This window comes from Ciconia boyciana, chromosome 4 (genome assembly GCF_034638445.1).
Source record: "Ciconia boyciana chromosome 4, ASM3463844v1, whole genome shotgun sequence".
NCBI lineage: Eukaryota > Metazoa > Chordata > Aves > Ciconiiformes > Ciconiidae > Ciconia > Ciconia boyciana.
The window spans coordinates 78,993,764-79,018,702 of NC_132937.1; the positions used below are offsets into that span (position 1 = coordinate 78,993,764).

A 24,939-nucleotide genomic window follows, 5' to 3' on the forward strand; every position below is an offset into this window, starting at 1 on the left:
CTTGAGGTTTCTTAATGGTTCCCAGCTCTACCCTGTATTCCAGGGGGTTCCCCTGGCAACTATAGCTGCTTTTGATGAAGAAAAAGTTCCTCTTCCACTTTCAAAAGGATATGCAAACTGATCCACAAAACAGTGTAGAGGCAGCTTTCCTCATGCAGTGTGTACCACTGATATAGTAAACTGTGAGCAAACCAAATAGACAGTTAGACCATCTGCTACAGTTTATGAAACTACAGTACTTGATTACTGGTTAGCAAGTATAATTTTGCTAGCAAAAAAGCTCAATCCAGATGTTTATTAATACATTACTGTGTTTGTCTGTAGGCCTTGCATCCATTAATCCTCATAAAATACCTGTGATATACGTAATGAGGTTTATCCTAATTTTAGCTAAAGGACAAGTAAGGCTCTGAAGAGAAGTTGCTGAATTTCAGATCAGGAGTAATTTTTAAATTCCCAGTTTCTAGACTAGATTTGAGATATACAACAGTTTAAAAAAATTAAAAGACTATTTAATATTTAATAAATATTTTGATTTATTGACACTCCTTTTATGCAAAACTTTCAAAATAATTATTCACACTTTCTATTTTATTTTTGTAGCCTTATATTTTTACAGATCCACCTACCATAAGAGTTGCTCATGGAAGGATTTTCTCAGAAGTTGTATGTTTTTTCCACCACGTGACACATACCATGCGACTGTATAAAGTCCAGGGTAAGAGTAGTGAAATTCTGTGTGTCTCAGCAGTTATTTTTCATCACTACAATTTTGGCTCCTACCTGTCTGTTAATGTTTAAATGCACTTCTGAACTAGTACAGAATTCGTCAGGCTGAAGTCTGTACTGGATCCAGTGCACCATGATCCCTTTCTGAGCATCATGCTAGTCATTAAGCTGTCATGCTTAAACTGAACAGATTTGTTGGAGACACCTCTCTGTATTAGGAAATTTTATAGTATAAATTACCTACAAGGGGGTCCCGAACTTTACTGGGTCATCTGAATGCTGTAGTAGCTGTAAATTATGAAAATGAGGGGGGAAAAAAAAGTAGAAATATCTTGTAGATGATGTAAAAACGTAGTTTCTTTCATAGCTTCAAACATATTGATGGAGGTACAACAATATTGTCTCTATAAAGTCACAAAGAATGTAAAGTTATTTGTTAGTGACATTAATAGTGAAGTTTGGTTTACTCCACAACTGTAGGCATGCTTTAGGTACCTGTGAGCTTCCTCTTTGTGCTGCTTGGAAGAGCTTGTGACTGAATCAGCTGTCTCTGGTGAGAGGCACCAGCACTGAACACCATCTTACTGACTCTTAGGGCATAACTTCATATCAGTTTTGCTTGTATCAGTGTATCTTTTTGTAATTGAAGTAGGAAACATGCATTTTCAGTTGTTCATCTATTTGTATTTACTGGAATTTTTCTTAAATACAGAAGCATTGGCGGATATTTTCAACACTTCAAGGAACTTAAACATGTTTTATATTAGCATTACTTTTACCGTTGGTGTCAAAATTGCCTGCATGGTTTCTAAAATATTATTTATCATATTTAATTATTTTTCTAAACACCTTCAAAAATAAATAATAGAGCTATAAGTACTTTGAAAGTCTCCCTTGCTCTTTTTCTTATTCCTTTTAGGTTTCAAAAATAGTATTGCCAGCAATACCTACTTTAGTCACACAGAACTGATCTGCTTTTTTTTTTTTTTTTGGTTGTAATATATTTCTCTTTAGAACTAAAATTGATTCAGATGCCTCATTTTTTATGACGTAAGTGTATACACTGAAGTTGCTAGAGTTTACCCATATGCCATTCACTAATCAGAGTTCAGTTGTCAGCTTGTCTGATACAGGAATTCTAGATCAAACTCTAGATCACATTCCTTATGAATACAAACTAAGATCTTGTATAGTAATTTGACGTTGAAGATCCTGAGAAAACATGTTTATATTCTAGGTTATATTTTTTGGTTTTGACTGATATGTAAAATGTGCTTAGATGAAAAAAAAGGTACCTTGAGGTCAAGATGTACTAGGTTGCCGAAAATGTGAAAAGAAAGTTACTTTGCTGTGTGGGTTTCAGTAAATTAAACTTCTTAGCAAGGAGGGAACTTATATAAGGAGGATATTTATTTTAGTGAAGGGGAGGGGGAAAAGCCTGAAAAAAGCCTGAAAAGTCTCTTTTGGTTAGGGTGAGGTCATTTGTGTTTTTTTAATGGATTTCTTTGTAATACTCCCTTCTCTTTAATTCGTTAGTAAGTGCCTACCAGAAGTGTTATACTTCCATTTCACAGTTCACAGAAAATGAGTTGTCAGTGAAAATCACTTGCTTGCCAATCCTAACACGTAGGTTTATCTTTCATTTTGAATGCACTATCTAGTTTTTTCTCTTTTTGACAGTGTTTAATTCATGACACAGTTTCAATACTTACACAATTACATATCCAGTCATCACGGTGAAATAGTGTACCATGTTCCCAGATTTTACAAGGAAAAATGATGCAATTATTTTATAGATTTTCTCAGTTTACTTTTATGGTGTGTTTTTATTTTAATTTCTTCATATGAAATAGCCTTTTTCAAAGTTTAAAAATTGATGACTTTTTATCATTGTTTTGCTGAGGTCTGTTTCTTGGGCTTTGTAAGGGAAGTTATTTATATAGCATTACTTCAATTAAAAGAAGGTATCTTGAAGTCTTACTAGATATGTACAGTAACAAAGCATGTGGAGAGAAATAAATATGTGTATGTGTGTACATACATTTTCTTTTTAAATGAAGACCCAATACTCCTGTTATAACCTACCTGCTTGCCAGGGGGTGGAAAGCCTGATCATGTTGGACTACATCTGAGTCCTACAGCTTCTTCAGCAATTTTGGTAAAACATTGCTTTTTCCACTTTTGGCTTTAGAATTCTGTTGATTTTGAGCAGAAAATACTCTGGCTTGACAACTCTGTTCAGTAATTGACCAATGAGTGATTTTTTAACTTTTTCTGCTTCCATAGGCATCTGGTTTTGATATCAGCATGATTTTGTTAATGTTTTTATCAGAAGCTTCTTCTGTTTCATTATCTTCATAATTGCATTTTTGTATTAATGCAAATTATGCAGTAGAAAAGAGCTGAGAGTAATTCATGCTCTGGTCATTTTAAAGTTGTAAACTAAAATATTGTATCCTTGTTCAATGTACTTGTGCTTTACTAGTCCTGCTTTAAAATAGTTGGAAAATCTATGACTAAGAGCATCTAGAGTAGAGTATAGAGATCCACTTTTTCCAGATTAGGTTTGGGAAAATAGAAGTAATTACCTGAACTGAATGTTTTTCATTTAGCACTGTAGTGTAATAGCCATTGGTAAACATTAACTTTTTAACAGTTGCTGGTATTACTCCAGGTGGCATTCAGATTTTTAAAAAAGGTGAGGAAACAAATACAGAGCTTGACATCCTCCTCATTCAGGTGACAAAATCACAATCCTGACTGCATTATGCATACTAAATGCGAGCATAAAAATTGAAGCAGGCAACACTTTCAGCATTCCATTGTGTAAAGGTTCAGAGTGTTTGTTTTATAATTTGACAAAGTAAAGACCATAAGGAAACTATTCCAACATGCTCTTAAACAGAACTATTAAAAAAAATCTGAAAGCTGTATGTATAGAATGAAAAAGAGGTTATGCTAACCTCTGTCTGTGTGCTTAGGAATCTAGGCATTTCATTCAAAGATATTTTGTCCTTCTGCAAAAGATTCTACAGTTCAGGAGCCCAAACTGATGAGCATGCCTCTGGGTCTTGTGAGTTGACATACAGTGAACTGTTAAAAAAAAAAAAAAAAAAGGTATTTAGTATCTAAGATTTTTAAATACTGTCTTCAAGTTTTAAAGAACTAAGTTGGTTAATCAGTCCCTCGCTACTGTCTTCTGTTTACAATCCGTCAGACAAGCACCATGTAATTTCCTCTCACTACAAAGAGAAGTTTCATATCTCCATTCTGCTTGGCGTAATTTTTTTCACAATTGTTAGTCCTATTAGACTACAGAAAGGGTAGAAGGGGTCATGCTGAATGATGGTATGATTCCAGTCCAAACTGTGTCTCGAACTATTTGAAAAGGTCAGGTTATTATTAAAGGTATTTAGTTTTCAGTGTGAGGCACTGTAGAAAAAATCTCACTGAACACCTGTCTGCATTTTCAGATACTTAATCCTTCTTTTAATAAATAGGCATCTCTTCCCTGTCAACAAAGACTCGTGTCCTGGTGTGTTCATATCAGTGTGCGGTTTCTTAATTCACCGTCCTTAAGGAAGATTCTCCCTGTTTTGGTTAAAACAGCTGGCCGGTTTCCTGCTTAGTAGAATAGTTGCTGTCAAGAAGCTGATAACTTCATTCTTGTCTGTGAATGGCTACAGCTGCATAAGAGTCACGGGGAGAAGTGAATGGCTAAGTTTTGCTCCAGTGTATTAGCTGCTGCTAAAGACGACATTTAACGGCCATGTGCTGTTTCCTACTGATTTACCAGAACCCACACTGGTTCTTATCATGAATTGCTTCTGTTCTACTTCAGTGAAGGTTTCAGACTGTCTGTTCAATGAGTACTGAATTAGAAGTACTGTTTTATCATATGGACATAACTGAACTGGCTTCAAATATCTGGTTAGATATAACAGAAAGAAAACTAGATCACTGTGTTCTGGGAGCATAGTCATTCTTATATATGTGGCAATCGCTTTTAAAATTTGAGAGGATTTTAAATGCATCTTTTTCATGTAGGATTGGAAGGCCAGTCTCTTGAAGTTTCCAATATTGTGGATATTAGAGGAGAATATAATCGTGAGCTTGCAATGAGAATTTCATCTGACATAAACAGTCAAAATAGATTCTATACTGATCTTAATGGATATCAGGTAATTATTGTCTATTAATTATAAAAGCCTAGGGTCTCAGTTTTTGGCTGTCTTAATACTTCTGATTGTAAATAGTTTCATATTAATTAAACTCTCATGTTAAACTCCACTAATCATTTAAAAAGAGAAAAGCTTTAAAAATGTATCCACTGTGAAATTTTATTTGGACCAGATGAAGTAGCAACTATTTTCTTTCAAGGAGTTTGTTAAATATTCCTTTATATCTTTTTTAATATAAGAATTGTAATACAGCAAGTTATGACAAGCCACGATGTAGTTGCTTGTATATCTGCATGCCTTCTTTCCCCTCTGCTTTTTCTACTTAATTAGAGCCCTTTGGGTAGCACAACACTAGATGTGCATATGGTCCAGCAACTCAGACCTAGAGAACAACTGCTTGCTGCTGTGGTGGAAATAAGTGATGTATTTTTGGAGTGTAATAACTTGTTCTATTGGTAATGCATCTGATGAAATATAGTGTGACTATTTTCTTAACTTGGACTCTGCAGCACACACAAAAGAAAGATTTTCTTTTCCTTACCTTCCTTACTTGCTAAAAATTGTTTTGCAAATACATTGAAAACCATGCCTGCTGAGTAAAAGACTACTGTTTTTCCAGTTAGTGTGTAGTACTGCATTTTGCTGGAGACAGTAAAGTGAATATTTAAACGTGAAAACAATTTTAATACTACTACTCATTTGTCATGTACCATTCATGAATTCCACTAGCACTTTAATAAGTTCCCATTATAAACCAACAATTCCTTTTCTGCTACCTTGAATCTATTCATTCCTTGCTCTCTAGAGAAGAAAAAATTTTCTCTCATTCTATATCTGTGATTATTCCTTTTTTGTAGGTTCCCTTGATGAATCTTTCAGGTTTTTTTAAAATATTCTTTGATCTAAAAGTACATTGAAGTTATCATTTCCAAAGTGGTAATTTTAGCCACAAATCTCCAAAAAGCTAAATAATACAGTCGAGTGAATGCTTTAGTGCCGGTTGTCAATCAGTGCTTCTAAAGCACATGGGATAAATGTCTGAAAAGGTCTTTGAAATTTAAATGCATAAAAAGAATGTGTTTTATTGAAGTTTGTGTTCATACTGCAGATCCAGCCCAGGATGACGATGAGCAAATTGCCTCTTCAAGCAAATATCTATCCTATGACTACAATGGCTTATATCCAAGATGTTGGCATTCGCTTGACACTTCATTCAGCTCAGTCTCTAGGTGTTGCAAGCTTGAAAAATGGTAAGTATAAGATGATAGATATTATAAAGGCCTATCCTTCATGATTGTCTGAAATAGTTCATTCAGAGATTACCATATCTACTAGCATTTGAAGAAAATAAATATGTTTCTCCAACTCCAACAAGTTTTAGAATATGTCCATAGGGAGGAGGTAGAGGTTGTTCCCACATGAGATCCTGTCATCTTCAATGGAAGATCTGTCTCAAGCTAGAGACAAAGAGATTATGGAAAAGACAAAAAGAGCAATAAGTTGTCAGAACCAGCTATTTTTCACCCAAGAACTCTGATGGAACTCAAGGATGAAACAGCAAAACCAAGTGGTTTGTTCTCTTTTGTGTTGCTCTGGTAGCAGAGGGCTTAAGATGGATAATGTGATGCTGACCATGGTTTTTGATTTGTTTATTTGCTTTAGGGTAGAAAGTACTAGTCTTAAGGTATACGCAGTATAGCCTAACATCCCTGTCAAGGAAAACAATAGCAGCTTTTTTGAAGACTGGAATTAGCAAAATAAAGGATAAAAATGACCCTGGGTAAGAATCAACATACTTCTTCTGGAGTGAAATCATACCTCACAAATTTAATGGAGTACTTTGAAAGAGCTGATGAATATGTTGACAAGAAAAATCAATTCATATTAGGAATTCCAAAAGGGGGACACTCCTGTCCCTCACAGCAGAGAAGGTTATGATGAATGGCCTGGAGGGATGAAAACAGAGGTCAGTTGTTTAGTATGTACTGCTACCAGAATGAGGAGGCATTCAAATAAAGCTAGCATGTAGCGGGCAAAATAAGGTATATAATTCATAATTTGAGGTGTGGAATTCCTTGCTGTAATATTTTGTGTTTAAATTCACACGGTTTTGAAAAGCAATTGAATGAATACTTAGAAGAAAGAAAGCCCATCAGAAATTATGCCAAAACCTACTTCCCACTTTCTTTTCAGAAAAATGTCATATTAATGTCTATTCTGACAAAAGGTGGATACTGTACTAGATTGATGGCAGTATTAGCAAACCTAATTCATTTTAGGGCAAAGAGTTAACACTGGCCTATAGACCAATGCTTTAATAAAACCATAGTGGAAAATATCAGCCTTTTGTTCCAAGACCACCTGTACAAGACCCAAAACACATTTTTTTCATGCCTTCCATTGCTAGAAACTGAATTCCCTTTGGCGTGATCCAATGTGAATGAACTTGACACCCCCAAATGTTTGTAGGCACTTGTTACATAGGTATTGGAGGCTAAATTAGCGTGTAGAGGCTCCATTACCTTGTAATAGTGTCTGTATTTGTTCTTTAACAATCCTAGTCTCTACATCACAGAATAACGCAACATCTAAATCTGCAGAGACCCCCACTCTCTGTCTTCAAGTTCGGGAAGTTAAGGCTAGCGCTATTTGACATATTGCAGTTATGTATCAGGGAGAAACTGGCTTTCTGTGAGCATTGGTTTCAGCCCAGTCAGAGGACATTAGAGGCTTTTCCCCACTTCAGTTAAATAAAAGAGCAAAAGTTGTATCCCATACCTGGAGTCTCATCCCACTCGGTGGGTTGCGAGAGGGGTAAATCTTTTCGATTCCCCAATGGTTTGTGTACCAACAAAAGCCGATCTCTGGTCGGCAGAGCCGCGTGGTTGGTAGAGTCACAACAATGACTCAGAGGAACAGTCTGGCCCACTTCTGACACCAAATTAATGTCTCATCCCACTCGGTGGGTTGCGAGAGGGGTAAATCTTTTCAATTCCCCGATGGTTTGTGTACCGACAAAAGCCGATCTCTGCTCGGCAGAGCCGCGTGGTCAGTAGAGTCACGACAATGACTCAGAGGAACAGTCTGGCCAGCAACTTTATTAACTGGCGAATTCCACAAACGGACAAACTTAATGAACTGGCGAGCTCAACGAACGAACAGAGGCGATTTGGCAATGGAGCTATTTTCCGGGCAACCCGTCACAATTTATTCCAAACTTGCATATATTGGAAGAGTAGAGGGAGAGAGAAGCAAGAAGAGGAAAGAGAAAGTATCACCACCCTTGGATCCCATGATGACGATGACAGACGTGATAATCCTCCAGTGGTGGGTGCGCGCTTCCCGGGGTCGGGGGGGGTGGGGGGGGGGCGGCATGTCTTTTATAAGCTAATCCCTGCCTCCAGGTACGCCCCTTCAGGACTTACATGGTCCTTGTTCTAGAAAGTTCTCCATCTTCTGCACAGGCACTGGGGGAGGGGGGCGGTCACAAGGGGTCTCTCGGGCGGTTGCAAGCCCCTTCCTCAAATCAACTCTGTGTGATCTCTGGCCATATATGGTCAGGTCCATTGGAACCCGGAACCGCGCATCCTCTGACGCACTCTCCACGTCCCGCACGTCCCGCTCTCGCTCTCACCGACGGTCGCCATGCAAATAGCGCCTCAAGTCGCCACAACGTTTGAGACATTAACTCTTTCAGTCTCTCCCACCTGGTTATAGCATTAATTTCTTAACTATGTCACTCTTTGGCAAACTCTATTATGTCACTCAAGGTTAAGAGATAGTTAGCAACAGCAAATATTTACTTTGCTCCCAGTGAAAAAAAAAAAGGAGAACATATTCATCTGACTTGTTGTTATTAGGTAGTATTTCATTAAATGACCGTGTTTACTACCTTTGTCCTGAGTGCATGTTGGACTCCTTAAAAGAGAACAAATACTTCTTAAAAGAGAAGCTGAAGGTTCTGTGGCCGCTGAAAGTCGTATGCTTCATGATACTTCTTTTGAAGACCCTTCAGGATCTCAAAGGGATCCTGGAAGAAAATTCAAAAACATTACGCTTTAGGCAAGCGCCTTCAGTAGCTGTGTATCCCTGTGTCTGAGACTGTGTGTCTCAAGGCATAACCCACCATCGGAGATTTATATGAACAGATGATTATTTCTCACTTCTCATTCTTGGATTAGAGATGGGTTCCTTACTATGGAGCAGTTAGTTAACTCTCATGCTGTCAGATAATCTCAGCAATATGGAGTAGGATTTGTCACTGTATTGTTATCAATCTTCAACATCAGCTTCTAAGAAACTTGATCAAAAACTCTAAAGCACATATGCCACAACTTTATTCCTACTTTCCATCTCTCCTCCCATTTGTAGGATTGGATGCATAATCATTTTTTAATGTTAGATGCTGAACATCCTCCACCTTGTAAATTCCATCCAGTTTTGCTCTAATTTACTTAGTGGATTATTCTCCATGCCCCAGGGAAGACCTCCAGATAGATGACATACACCACTGTCATTTAGAGATGGACTTCCCTGCAGTCTGATGGATAATTAATGGGGTAGTGGGGATCACTTATGTCCTGAAGCCTCATGCAATATACTTACACCATTTTTAAGCCAGAAATTTCCCTAGAACAAGCTTTTTATAATATTTGATGCACTTTAAAAATGGTTTTTATCTCTGACTTTAGCAGCATTGGTCATTTTGTTTGTATTTGCTGTTCAGAATTGCCTTAAGAATAATAAAGCTTTATTTTGTCAGCCTTCATTTTTCTAGCTTCTTAAAGAATGTTGGAAATGTGGCTAGGTAGTTTTGGAACTAGATCTTCCAAGTTTTGTTTGAAAACTTTGACAAAATTTTATCATAGGTTTGTCCTTCTTACTGTGGTTCTAGCTTTTTTCAGAGACTTATCACACCTGTCTGTCAGCCCATGTTCATACAGCGATCCACAAAGACCATCAATTTGAGACACAATCGTAGCCTTATACCTTAGTTCAAAATGGTAATTTGCTTCTTACTCATTGCCAGCTGACTTCTGTCCTGGATAGACAAAATCTTTTTTTACTTGAGGGAAGGGAAGAACAAGTATTTAGGGAAATTGGATAAGTATTTGTAGAATGCTGCAGAAGTAGAAAAGAGACCACCTTACTAAATAGCCTTTTCTAGTAGCTTAAACTGTTCATTTCTTGTTCTTCAGTCTTCCAGTTTTATTTAGGAACCAAGGACACTTATTTGAAGATTCAGTGTGCAAAAAACATAACAGCCTTAATTGCATGCCCTGAACTAGTTTCCCTCTGGACATATAAACTTGAAAAGATATGAACGTCATCTTCCATAAGGTTATTTATGGTTTAACATCATGCTTAAAAAGCTATTGTGAATGGCAATGCTACAGTTCAGTATAAACTCAGAACTTCATACTCACTGTTCCTCTGGTGCAGTTCTTCCTTACTCCCACAAGTGAAAATACCCGTACAAGAAGGAGTGATTTCATTTATAGACTCATATTGCCTACCTGTTTTTCCTTCTGCCTCCAACTGTAAAACAAAAACAAAAAAGAGGAAAAAAATATATCTGGGAGGTGCACTCTTTTATGGAGTGTAAGGTGAAGACAGTTCCTCTACAGAAGGTCTCCATACAGCTGCAGCTACTTGGGGTGATTCTCCTCTTTGATGCTTGATGTGCCAAGTATCCTTGTTACAAATAATAGTTAACAGTCGTAACTTTTCATGCTAAACTTCTATTTAGACTTTTATGTTAAAAATGTGCAGGACCTTCTTCAAAAAGGCTTGTGAAAATTTTTTGGAAGGTTGTAAACAGCCAAAGCCCAAAGGTATTAACTGCTTTCATAGTCAATCCTAACAATATTGATCTGCTGTTACTCTTCCATATGCAAGAGAAAAATTATAATTCTTTATAAGTTATATTTCAGGGTATTTTTCTTATGTTTCATAGAAGCTTTACGTGTTCTCGTTAGCAGTATAAACCTTGTATTGCTCTTTCAGGTCAGTTGGAAGTGATCATGGATCGTCGACTTATGCAGGATGACAACCGTGGCCTTGGACAAGGTGTCCAAGATAACAAGATTACAGCTAATGTCTTCCGACTTCTGCTGGAAAGACGACATGGAACAGATGTGGTAGGGTTCACTGTCTGGATTTTTCTGGCTAATTAAGATATAAATATTTATTTCTTATGCAGCAGCAGTGAATTCAGTAAAGAAATTATTCCATGACCAGTAGAACTAAGGAAACGTAGCTTCCAAGGGAGTTTTGTCAGCTTGCTTGCATATTGTCATTGTGAAGACTTCATCTTTCGCTATTTTTCACACAAATACCTGCAGTGTCTGCGTTCTCACTCACACTTCAACACATGACTGGGATACTGTTGTGGAAGACTCTTCTTTTTCCTTTCCATTTTTTTTTCTTTTTTCTTTATTGAGGAAGCTTTTAAAAAATTGCTAATTAGTGAGACTTCTGCTTCTTAACAAAGTTAACTGGATCTAGACAAAGGTTGGCAAATTATTTCAGATGAATGAGTAGAAGGAGAAAACATCTCATAAACTTAATTTTCTTAGGAAATAACATTTAAGTGGAAATATTTAGATGCCAGACATATAAACTTTCTCACTTCATTATGATTCTGGGAAAGCTGAGACCATTTTGTTGTAAGGGTTGTTTTTTTTTTACTTGCACAGATCATCTCAGTTTGCCTTTTTCTGTATTAGTCTTTTGAATAAGTCTTCAATTTTCTTTCAGTTCTTTGCATTTTCTCTCTTTGCTTTTTTTTTTCCTATCATTTTTGAGAAGGACAAAATAAGAAGTACATCTTTATACTGAGGCAGTAGGCTTATGATGACAGCGCTGAGTATATTTTAAAATCATCACATAGCTAAAGATGAGAGGTTGTATACTGAGCTGCTAATGAATATGCAGATAATTTGGAATTAATTCTGGTTTATAATGGATATCATTAACCACTGTGAGAGGATGATAATATCAAGCTTAAAGCTAATTTCCACCACTTAATGATTGACAGTAGTTTTTTCAGGTTGTACATGCCATTATGATTTTCTAGTTCCTCATCCTGTATAACACAGGCAGGATATTAACTGCATTTATCAGTGTGGTGTGCAAATATCTGAGCTAACCTGAAAGAAGCTAACTTGAGTTCTGCAGCAGTCTAGCTTTGACAACAATGAGCATTGCACAAGTTAATCTTTTGCAAAGAAGAAACCTGCAGAGAGATCTATACTGCCACAGAAAACCTCTTTAGTACCCAGGGTAATTTGTGTTGTATTAACTTAGAATGTGAAGCTGGTAAGTAAGAATTATTGGACATGGAAATCTATGTTTACGTTAGCAAATAATTTGAAACAACAGGGGCAGGTCAAATCAGTTAGTGCCATGGTGCTTGCATTGACACTGTGTGCAGTTTTGGTATTTTCCATAGAACCATAAAATAACTCACTAAAAGGTATCTCTAGAAGTCTTCTAGTCCAGTCCCTGCTCAAAGCAGGTCTATTTTTGTGTCAGAACAGACTTAAACTGTCCAAAGGATTAGTCATCCATTCAGAGCGCAATGGAGATGTGAAGGGTTAGAGCACGTTTGGTGCATGCCTCCAGGGGAGCTTCTTGGTTACTTCCTTCTGAAAGAAAACTAGTCCATGCACACTGAGACTTCTCTGCAAACTAGCATGGTGTCTGGTTCAGTGGGGGTTGGCCATAAGTTTAATTTCAGAACGGCACTGCTGCTTCAAACCAAAACACTGCTTTGGAAAATAGTTCAAGGTTACCTCAGTTAGAACAAAGGCGGCCTTTCGGATTATCTGGTTAGTGAAACATTTACATGTGTCTTTGCATACATTTACCAGTTTGTTTGGGATACCAGTCAGACATCAGCTCAGTAGAATAACAATATATTTCCCTTTTCTTACTGAAATCCTCTTCCTTTCCTCCATTTTTTAAAGATTCTGTGCAAGTTGCTGAGAATCTTTCAAAGGAGAAGGGACAGTTACCTGCTATGATCAAAAATCTTTAAGGCGTTTTGGGTACCTGTGTTCTAGCATCTACCTTCTTTCCCCCTGACTCTTCCTGCTGAGCTTATAATGGTTTTAAATAGCTGCAGAGTAAGCCTTTAAGGGCAGTTGGTTCTTATACACTGTTGCAGGGTCTTGAAAAGAAGGTGGATCAAAGCTATGAGGGAGTGAGCACAAAGAGGTGCTGTTGGCCCAACTGATACAGTGTGCACAACCCCCAGGAACCAAGCAAGATATTTAAGGAAACATTATCTTTCTGGTGTTGTATCTGGAATTCCCCTTTGCTATATTAACAGTGTTCTAGCATTTTGTTTTTCAAAATTTATCTGAACACAGGCAACATTTACTGATTCATGTAACTGTTTCAGATGTGTTAAAGTAAGGAAGGGTAGTAGTCCCTTTTCTTTCTGTTTTTCTTTCTTCTTTCTTTCTGCATTGCTACTCAGGAGGTAGTTGTTATAATGGTTTAAAAATAGCCCTGTCAGAAAAATTATGAAGAAATTACATGCAGTATATATATGTAATCGGCTGCAGTGTGACTCATACTCTGACCCTAATTTTGTTGTCAAGCCATATTTTGTTATTGACTTGAGGAACCATGGAAGCTGCAGGAGGAGAGAGTTTTGATCACTTGGCATCTTTGCCAGTACAAGCTTTTCCTAAAATGTATTCCAAAATATTTCATTCTGTCTTTTCTCAAAAACAGTTCTGAAGAATAGGATTTTTTCTGCTCTTTGGGAAACTTCCCCATAAAAGGAGACTGTGTGAAGTGTAGGATGTCCAATTCTTTAAAAGTAATTAAAATAAATGTGCATCACTTTGGTGTAACTACTGTGAAGTTTTTTGGTTATGACAATATCAACCAAAAGTGTCTTTTAATGTACATTTCTGAAATACTTTTTTCCTTCCCCAACCCCACCCTGAACAGTATATTTTAATGCAGTGTCAAATGACATGAATGTCCTGAAGTGTAAGATTGACCTGTCCAGTGGATATGTAGAATTCTTAGTAACTGCTAGCATACTCAGGTAGCCTGTATTCTACTAAGTCCCTCATCCTAATGTTACCTGGGTTTTGGTTCTTGAATTCTAGCTCATCTAGCCAGTAGTAAATACTCATGCTGACAGTGCCTCTGTGCAAAAGACTTCAGACTTTCTTCACCTGCAATCTCAGTGCTAGCTAAGAATTCACAGACAGTACAGAAACTCTGTGGTGATTTTAGAGTCACTCTGAACCAGCTCACAGCCTCGTGGATATTTTACAGTGCCTCAGAATTTTCATTTCCTCTGTAATCAGCCTCCAGGGACCCCTTTCACCTCATGTGGCAGAAATGCATTTCCAGTGTAACAGCCTCCAACTGAATTTGATGGAAAATCTTCCATTCCCAGAGGTAAAGACATATTATCAGTTTTTGTCTGCTCAGTTCAGTCCTCCTTTGCTGGTCACTTCAATAGCTACCAAAAAACCCTAAGCATTCCAGATCATGGTTCTCAATAAAGGACTTGAAACATGTTGCCAAAATAATTTATGCTGTGATGTGCAAAACTATAATGTAACCGATGCATATTTCAGTGTTGAACAATTCAGGCATATCTAATCCTTATATTTTCATACAGATATATATATGTATAAAAGGATATATATTTTATTTTATTTTTTTTTTTTAGGATTTTTGCCCCTTATATTTTCGCAGGATTTTGGGAAAGACTGATGCTCTAGTATGGCAGAAAATAATCTGGCATCAGTATTCTTGTTTATAGTCTTTGCAAGATTTCAGGATAGCTGCCTGTTCAGTACTCATATTTGTGGCTTTTATTTGTGGTTGCAACTTATCCAGGCCTCCCTAAAAGTCTAAATCATTGTAGAGGACCTGCTTTTTTACAGAGATTACCTGAAAATTGTTCTGCTGAAAATTCTTGTGCAGCTTTGAGGTCTTAAGTGTTCTGAATCCCACTGCTCAGAGAAGATCTTCCTATCACCTTATTTGATTTCCATACAAAATTCCCTCTGCAACCACTAGCCAGTTTGAAAGCTGCTTGAAGTTATGGTCAGTTTTTTCTATGACACGTGGTTATATCAGCATTGCACTCTTGGACACTGAAAAGGAATTATTCACCTCAGAAGAATTCATCCAATTTTAATCTGTGACTAATTGCTATTTGTTGCATTTTGGGTGTAAGCCCCATTATCTAACACTCTTCTCCTTTCCTTTTTAAAAGCACTAGGAGTTTTTACAGGCACACAAAAACCTAGCTCCAGACATTAAAACCTAGCTCCAGACATTGAACTCAGAAGAAAGGGCATGATACATCCTTATTTGGAGGACTTTCAGAACTTGTCAGACTTTGATTGTTTTTTTGTATTACACGGTGCAACTTTGCACTTGCTTTAAATTCATCCATCTGATTTTCACTTGGTGAGGTAACAGCCAGGTAGTATTGCAGGTAAAGCCTGCAACTAAGTTGAAACCATTTACTGCTTGATGTCAATTTCACAAATTTGACTAGTATCAGTCCCAAATAAAATCTGAATTTCTCTTGCAAGTTAGGAGCTTTAGGGCAATGTGTGTGCAAGAATGTTGTGCAATTTTCTCAGTCTCTTCCTGTTTACAGGCACCTCCTTCCTCAAGTGGGGAACACTCTGCATAGTTAAGGATTCAAGATGTTTGCATTTGAGGAAGAACGTCTGTAATTTTAAAGCTAAGGCTTCTGACCTTACCTGTCACTTATTTTTGTCATGTCTTGTAAAACTGAATATTTACATAGTCAATGATGTTGTCTGCCATTATGTTTCTCACCTATGAACAGGCTAGCACAGTACTACCCAGCCAGTTTCTCATGTAGAAGCAGCATCTCATCAAACATGCAGATGGATTGTCAATCTTTGGATTGTACAGAAAGAAACAATTTTTTCTTTCCATGTTTGTCTTTGGGAAGCTTTAGATTCTTTGGCTGACCATCTCAATTGATGTCAGTTGCTAGATTATGATCGAGAGATATTTAATAATATTGTCTCCCTATGTTTTGGGATTAGAGATGTTCTGAAGAGTGTTTTTACTCCACAGATCATATTTTCCAGTCCAGAAATGTTCTTTTTTGAAGAGTGCTGCTGGTTGGTTTTCTGAACCTGTGATAGAGAAAGCAGATAAAAATTGTTTCTTCACACAACATGAGAGTGAGGAACTTTTTCCTTCCAGGAATAGTCCAGGTGGTTTGGTATTAGACTATTTTGATCTGATTCCTTGATTTAGCAGGCCCATAATTCTGTCTGTTTCCAGATGTTACTTGAATGCATGGACATCCAAAGTCAGCATCCACATTTCAGCATGTCTGATCAGATAGTTTGGATGCTGGTGGGGTTTTGAAGTTATCATTAAATTTCTTTACTAACTAGGATTGTTCATAGCAGAGAACAGTCTAGAGGAAGAGTAAATAGTCAAGATTTGTGATTTGATATTCTGTCTGCCTTAGTTTCCTTTCCTTACTTTTGTATGGGAAATTTTAGACTACTTGTGTTGAAAATGTAATTGTTTCTCTGTTAGCTCAATTGAAGTCCAATTACCAACTGTTTCAGCTTTACTTTCTTCTCTACAGTATGTTCCATTTCTTTCTTCCATTCAATTACTAAATGATTTTTGAATCATTTAGTGTTTTTCCCCTCTAATTGAGGACTTCAGTTCCTCAATTTAAACTTTTACCAGAAAACCCTTTGAGTCTTTTCTTAATCTGTTCCATCCTCCATTTATTGATAAAATAGCTCATTTCTGATATAAGGGCACTTTGTATAGATGAGGCCATTCTTAAAACTTGTTGCAAATTGTAACCTAAGGTTATACTGGAGTGTGGTTTGTTTGCTTGTTTTTCCTCAAAACTAAAAGTTTAGAATTATTCACCTTCCTTTGATAACAAGGAAAGATCCTATAAGAGGATTTGTTTACATCTCTTGCACAGTCATTCAAGGGGTTGTATTTCAACACAGACAGTTTCTAATTGGATAACTGTATATGAATGTGCTGTAAGGTAGTTTAAAAAGGCAGTATTTGCTTTGATAGAGCTCATTAAGCCAACACTCAGCTATATCAGTGGCATTCATCAGAATCTTGCCAGTAGGTAATGTTTGTAAGGCTGCCAGTGGAGCTTCATTCACACTTTGAGTGCTAAACACTGTCACTGAAGTTGAGGAAATAATGCCACTTTTGAGAGAACAGTACTTTAATTAGATGGAGACTGTGGGACTATGTCTTCTGACTTAGCATCAGCAGGGTACTGCTGAAAGGGTACTGCAGGGTACTGCACACCTACATAGTGAATGTGCATATAGAGTAACTATTCTTCCAAATGCGTTGTCTGTATGCGTAAGACCTTCCCATCTGTCACTTTCCCCAGAGTCCTGTTTAAATTTTGGATCACTAGATTGAGAGGGGAAAGATGTACTTCAATCCTTTCATGACTGTGATATACCTAGAGGGGAGTGGGATTTGAATTGTCCTTTCTGGATCTTCTGTGATAGCATTTTCTTCACAGTGTCTGTAAAACCCTTTTTCCTTTGGTCTCCTGGCAGCTGTTAACACCTGCTCTACTCTCCATTCCCGTTACTATTACATAGATTCACTGAATGACTGCACTTCTGTTGGTGCAGTCATCCAAAACTGTCTGTTGTTCCAGGTGTAGGAATACACGATTCAAGATAAAATCTCTACCTAAGTCTTAGTGCAGCTTTTCAAAGTTTGAATTTTGGATAATGCTTAAGTACAATGCTTATGGCTGTGATAAAACATCTAAACACAGCAGGAGCAGAAAAGAGCCAAGTTGAATCAGCCCTGGTTCTAGCATTTGCCAGAGTCCTTCAAAACTGTGTTTCTCTGCAGTCCTCAGTTATTTCCAGAATCTAGGAAATGAGGAGACACTCTTTATGGTGCTGCTATGGGTTATCTGAGAATTTTGTCCAATTGCCCATTGATGGTAAATGATTCTCTCCCACCCACATTCTTCTTCAAAGTTTCCAGTGTCTTCCCTTCCATCTTTCCTGGTTTCTCAACTGCAATATATGTTACTGCGGCTTTATATTAAAAACATCTTTTTTTATTCACATTACTTCTGTTAGCCTTAGAGAAGGCTTTGAAGGATTCAGTCCTAGAAGTCCTGACCTGCCCTGTTCTATCTTTTCCTAGACAAGGCTGAGGATTCATCTGATATTTTTACCATGGGTGGCTTTTTTACTTTCATGTCAGCCAATATACAAACTTGCCTCTCATTTTTTTTTCTGTACTTCTGATTTCTGGGATTTGGGAAAGGTTTTGACCCATGGATGTCATGCTTGTGTTTATGTACACAGTATTTTTCTGCACATGGAACAGAAGCTTTCAGAAAGATCTCCTGTCTCTTCATCTCAAATTACCTTGGTGGCATTTTCTGAGGAACACCTGTTTCTGAAGTTATGAGGACATCTAAATAAGTTCTGTTTGTTTTCAGCAAGCACTGTACTTCCAGGCATAAGGTTGCACTTAGTAGAATGATTTTTCAGTCACTCTTCCCATAACAAACTGTGGCCCTTCTCCTAGTAAGTATTTGGGGTGTCTTACAGTGAGAATTTGCATCTAGATAAAACATTTAAAAAAAAAAAAAAAAGTTGTTTCTGTGAAGACTCTCCCTTCTTTCCAACTCCTTGGAGTCCCTGAAATGTGAGAAATCTGGAGTTGAGGGGAACTGTGTTGGATATGGGTCATGGATTTCCTACTTCAACATGTTTGTAGTGTATGTTAGGCAATGGTTGAAAGTAGAGGAGGAAATGGATGAATGTGAATTCTGTTTAGGCAAAATCTCTGATCTCAAATGCTTTGAGTGTGAATGCCCATTGTTTAAAAATGCATATGAAAAACTGATGTCAAATAACTGTTGTTGCTGGACAGTAGTTTTGTCTTCTGCTCGTTCTCAGGTAACATGCCTAGAACTAGGAACCAGTTGCAAGGGCTTTTGATACATCTTTTGTTTTAAATATTATAATAGGATGAATACATTATTTGACTGATTCATGTGTAGTTTGTAAGGTATTCTAGGAGACATTTTGTAAATTCTCAGATGCAAGCAATCCACTTTACAGAAAAAAAAAAAATGATTGAATAACAGTAAGAGAACTGACGATAAAATGTTCTGACTGACTCTAGCACATCTATGGCAACAGAGTAAATGGTGTTCCTTTTGGGATGAAACAGTGAATTATTCTTTGAAAGAACATGTACATGCACATTTTCCCTGTGGGTGGAGCATGCATGCAGTCACTTGAACTGAAGACTTTTAGCTTTAACTGTACTTAGAGCAAGCTTGCTCATACTTTAATTGGAAAAGAAGAAAATCATGACAAGGAAGTTTGCCAGTGATGCTGAACTATTCAAGGTAATAAAAAATCCAGGCTAACTGAGGAATTCAAGGACTCAAGACTGATTAAGCATGCAGTAAAGTGGCAGATGGAATTCAATGTAAATAAATGTAGTGAGGTGTGTGGAGGAGCAATCCTCTACAACTATCAACTATTGCCATTTTTGGAAAGTAATTTGGGGGTCATAATAGTTGTATAAAAATACTCACCTCAATACTTAGTAGCTACCAAAGAGGCAAACGGTGTTAGCCATTACTAAGAAAAGCACCAAGAATAAAACAAGTTATCATCTTGCATCAATTCAGCTCTGTCAGATTTTCAATTGCTACACCGTCGGATGTATTTAATGCTATTGCAGAGGTATAAATAAATATGCATACATGCATACACACCCCAAAACGGGAATTACTGTCATGGTTGTCCATTATAAGCTGATAAAGAATCCAGCCCTTTGCTTTAAGTATCTCCCATTTATTTTTTATTTCCACATTTTCAGCCTATCATAAAATGCAAATTTAAGATATCAGTGCTTAAGATACTATGTTTTCAGTAAACTTTCTGTGAAGTTTTTGCTAGAAATCACCTGTTTAACTATAAACAAGCAGGGATTTATGTCATTAAGTATGCAAGAAAAAATAAGAGCAAAATAAGTTTTTCACCCATTTCTACCTTATCTTCACTGACATTCTAAAACAGAAATTGCCTTTTTAAAGTTCCTTTGTTTTCTTTCCTGGCTTCTATGGAGCTTTAACTAGCTGTTGTGAATATGTAGGATTTAGTTATCTCGGGTTTGTAGCACAGCTTCTGCAGCTAAAGCACTGCAAATACAAAACTTGGCAAAGTACAAAACTTGTAAAATCTTCGGAGAGAGTCCCTTCAGTTCCTGTTGGCATGATGTTGAAATGAAACTGCTGAAAGAAATCTTTTGCATTGTGGACCAAGACAAAGATACTAGTTTCAATTTCTTCCAGAAAACAGTTTAAAAAAGTTAGATTTAAAAAGGAGGGATGTAGGATACAAGTTAGATGAATCTGAAGAAAGTAGATAAGAAATTTATGCAGAAAAGGAAGCCTGCAAAAGACTGGCTGGCTGTCAGTATTCAGGTAGATACTGAATAAATAGGAGCAACTTGATAAAGTAGTAGCTAGTTCCTTTCTCTAAACTACATTGTTTACACATCAAAGTCTAACAGAAAACTGAGGAATGGTGTAAAATGAGGTATCATCTAATGATCATTTTGAAAGATGTACTAATTATTTGTAAAAACAGGAAATATACCTAGTACTAGAAAAGAGAGTTAGTGGATGATCAGAAGTTTCCAGAGGTGATTAAATGGACAGTCTATAAATTAAAATTTTCTATTAAATTAATGGAATCATATACGTGGGTTTCAAAATTTAGACATGATGGTGTATTAACTTGATTTTACAAATACTTTCTCTTGTATTTTGCAGAAAGAACAGAAGACATCAGTCAGTTTTCCCTCACTTCTTAGCCATATGACTTCTTCGTTCTTAAATCACCCTGTAATTCCAATGACAACATACGCAGATTCAGGTGTCCCAGAGATGCTAAATACTTTTTCTCCACTCATGTCATCTATGCCTTGTGACATGCATATAGTCAATCTGAGGACAATCCAATCAAAGGTAAGGTCAAGCCACTATTTTTATGAGCAACCATGTGATATAGCTTAATAATATAGCCTAATCAAATACTTTATTCTAGGAAAGTAATCTGTGATTTTTTTTTAATATGATAAACTGCAGAGTGGTGACTAGTTTTTGTTAATTCTGCAAGAACTAGACACTTGTGTCAGTTTGAGTAATGTGAAATACAGGAATTGTTTTTTTCACAACATAATAGCATAGTGCATTATTCTGTCTCTGAAGGGGGCACATTTGAGTGCATTCTTAAAGTTTAAGGGCAGAAGGGTTCATATACTTTGGCCTCTTCTGTATTAAGATGAATTAAATATAAGGTCATTAGACTTTGTTCTGAGTACAATAATTTGTGTTTTTAATAAAATGTGTAGTTTTAAACCCATCTGATTCCATTTGGAAGACTTAAAGAAAATCTACCACATCTTAACATCCATAGAATAAATTGTTAAAATATTTTTAAGTTTAAATACAAGACCTATTTTAATTATTCTAACATCAGCTTACAATCCTTGGTTCCTGTGAAACTGTTCTCTGAAAAGTTTTCTTTAGAAAACAAAACACACAAAAAAACCCCAAACAAAAAACCTGTTCTGTGTTCAATCTTTTTTTCCCTTTGCAAAGGAACTTACACAATTGTAACCACCATATTTCAATTTTATGTTTGATAAACTATAGAAATAGAACTGTTTGTGCATCCTTCTTCTGCCAGCTCTTGTACAAATTTTTTTCAGTTTTTCAGCACCTTTTAAAATGCGGGTATATTAACTTCATGCTGTATTGCAGTATCACTCAGTAGTGCTGTTACCATAGATTAAATCCCTTTTTGATTGTGCCATACTTAGATACTTCAACCTACAGTTGTCCCTTCTCCCTTAGAGTCTCCGTGGTGGCTGAGGTAGAACTGCTCATCTATAATAACCTCAGATTATATTCAGAGTATCTGCAAAACTTGCCATTAGCTACTGTTTTATCATAGTTCTTATTTTTTAACATAGTTCTTAATCATAGTTCATAGTTCTTAATAGCTACTGTTTTATCATAGGTCTTAATTTTCAGTCTTAATCCTTATTTTAAAACTTAAAGAATCAGTTTGCTTTCTCACACTTTCTCTGTTAGTACTTCAATCTCATATACACTCCTTCAGCTGTGACTGTTTCTTATTTTGAATTTCAAAGTGGAATAACTCTTGATTCTCTGGGTCTTATGCCTTTGAAGAGTTGAGAAAGCTTTGTATTGAATTAAATCTTCTTGTGAAGTATATGTTCAACACTTCACTGTAAAATCTTTCCATTTACCTCAGCCAGCTCAGCACCACCTGTTTGCTTCAGTATGTCCAGATCAGGAGCAGACCTTCATGAACATGCCCTCTCTCCCTTTTTGAGGCCTAAACTTCATCCTCTTTTTTGTATCATGTGGCCATGAAACCTGTGAAATGGAAGGCTGGCTCTGGGTCTGCTGTTTTGAGTTCAATGTTAACTACTCATAGATAAATTCTACTATTTTATCGGGGCTATACTGGCCCCACTATCCCAGTCGGTGTAAGACTGTCTGAGGCTATGATCTCTTCCCTGTTCACAACTGTGTATTTCAATGATTACTTGATTGACAGCTCTTGAGCTTGCAGCATTACTTTGTGCACTTCAAAGTGAAAGTTATCAGTAGTCATAGGATAGGAACACTATTGTTATAGGTACAGAACAGTTCTTCCCCACAGCAGAAATGGTGCTATGCCTTGCAAAGGATTTCTTGCATGCCGAAAGGACGTTTTAAAATCTCTTCTCACTTGCTGCTTCCTTTCTCCATCTTCCAAGAATTTGAATGACAAGTGTCATAATTCTGGCTAATTGACGCAATGCAATTTTTCCCAGAAACGTAGACTACTTCTCCATTGCTTTAGCTGTTGAACTTGATTTTTGAGAAATTATGTCATTACAACTTCACATAAAATAGTACAAAATTAAAATAAAGTATTACTAAGATTTAAGGTAGAAATCAGAATGCATGAAAATGCAATAAAGCATAAATGATTAAAAAAGTAAGGAAACTCCTAGTTTCCCTTTAAACTCTGCTCCTCTCAGTGGGAATAATATTGCTATTGTTGTAAGATACATGATCCTGTCATGGAAGAGTCCAATGCCTTAGGAATATGAAATTTAAAGAAATTTTTAATAAAGCTCCAGCTTTTAAGTTGTTTGACACAGATTTTTACCTACTGACTGGGCCTCAAGATTTAAAAACTGAGTATATTTGTCCTTTTATACTAAATATAAGCATATATTTTTGTCATGTTGCTTGAACTTTTCAATGCATGTCTGTTAGCTTACAGTAATCAGATTAAAAAGTGCTTAAATGGTTTTTCTTTCTCATCAAAATTTTAGCAGCATTGCCCTGGGATACTGCTTATGAGAAAGTCTAGCAGAATTTTTTTTCTATCTAGAAGCCTGATATGAGAACCGCATTTATTTCTCAGAGACCAAAATCAAATCAAACTTTGGCAGCTCTTCCAAGAAGGGCAGTCAGAGATTTGATAGTATAGTAGTTAGGGAATTTTTGTCATATAACAATGCTGTGAAGTTTTATGAGATTAAGGATATTGTTGTTTGTTGAAAATTGAGAAATTTGTTATAGGTTTTCATGCAGTTAGCATAGTCATGTTTAGAAGGTGTATTTGATGTAAATTAGGTTCATCCTTGCTCAGTCATTCCTTAGGCTTGCATACACTTAATCTAATTTACCTAGAGATGATATAAGAAAAGGTAAGTTAAAGCAGATGTGGAGGCTAACTTACCTAGAGGTGATATAAGAAAAGGTAAGTTAAAGTAGATGCGGAGGCTGTGGCAACTTACTCAGTCATACACCTGCTTTGACAGTAGGTTAGAACAGCTTAATTTATTACACATGGATGCTATGTGCATGATAAAGTCCTGGGAATTCTAAAAGGTTGACTACTATATCATGGATGTTTATACTTACCAAAACTCTTTCCTTGAAGGTGTCATTAATTGTTTATTACCTTTCTGTTTTAAATCTTTCGAATCTTAATTAAGATAATATTTAATTTTAAAAACTTAAGAGACGAAATATTCATGCCATCATTTGAAATGCATAAATGCATTTGTTATGCAGATGACTACAAGATAATTCCGCTGTAATAGAGAAAGTGTTGATATCCATTACTGGCTTGTCATTTTTAAAATCAGTTTACCCCATAGGAAGTCACGCTTTTGCAGTATGAATTTTAATATTTCACTAATCTGATGTTTAGGCAGATGGTATTATTTTGGGTGCATAAAAATGTCTACTTTTAAGTGCAACAGTGTCACATCAGTGACGGTGAAAACCAAGTGAGGTATTTCTTAGTTGGAGATGGAAAATAATTTTGTCACATCATCATTATTACCTTACTTAATGTAGAAAGTGGTACTACTGTTCCAATAACAGGGTAAGAATAACTTTTTGAACCATCAGTGATATTAAGTACTGCAAACTTGTTTGAATATGCTGACTGTAGACACCATTCATTAACTAAAAACCTGATTTTAGGTGGTTATAAGTGAATGTTGTTAATGAAAATCTTCCTAAACTGAGTTTTATTCATGATTTGTAAACTATGCACAGTTTTTATCAGTCAGTGTTTTACTGGAAAGTATGTCATTTCAATTCTAAATGCTGTTGAGTAAATTTTTACTATTTTAAATGAGGAACTTACTTAGAAAACACTAAGTTTATCAGTTTACCATTTTTTATTATCTGAATGAGTACTTAATACTGTGAATTTGTCATGCTATCAAGCTGTTCCTTTATTAGGAGACAGTTGGTTTGGATCTGAAGTCTGTTAGATTAAGACCTCTCTCATTTGTTACCCCTTCAAGAGCTAAAGCATCACAAAATGCCTAATGCTTGTTGGCATAGGTTTCTCCAAGGCAGTAGATACTTACTGAAGTACCAGAC

The 24,939-nt window shown here is 36.4% G+C and overlaps 1 protein-coding gene across 1 annotated transcript in view; it reads left to right on the plus strand.

Annotated features, from left to right (window-relative positions):
- The window catches only part of MAN2A1 (mannosidase alpha class 2A member 1), a 116,162-nt gene that overhangs the window by 86,056 nt on the left and 5,167 nt on the right, over nt 1–24,939 (plus strand). Inside the window, exons 16-20 of the mRNA XM_072860259.1 lie at nt 604–718; nt 4,777–4,910; nt 6,019–6,160; nt 10,917–11,050; nt 20,779–20,973. Of these exons, the coding sequence (XP_072716360.1) occupies nt 604–718; nt 4,777–4,910; nt 6,019–6,160; nt 10,917–11,050; nt 20,779–20,973 (720 nt within the window). The remainder of the gene's footprint in view (nt 1–603; nt 719–4,776; nt 4,911–6,018; nt 6,161–10,916; nt 11,051–20,778; nt 20,974–24,939) is intronic.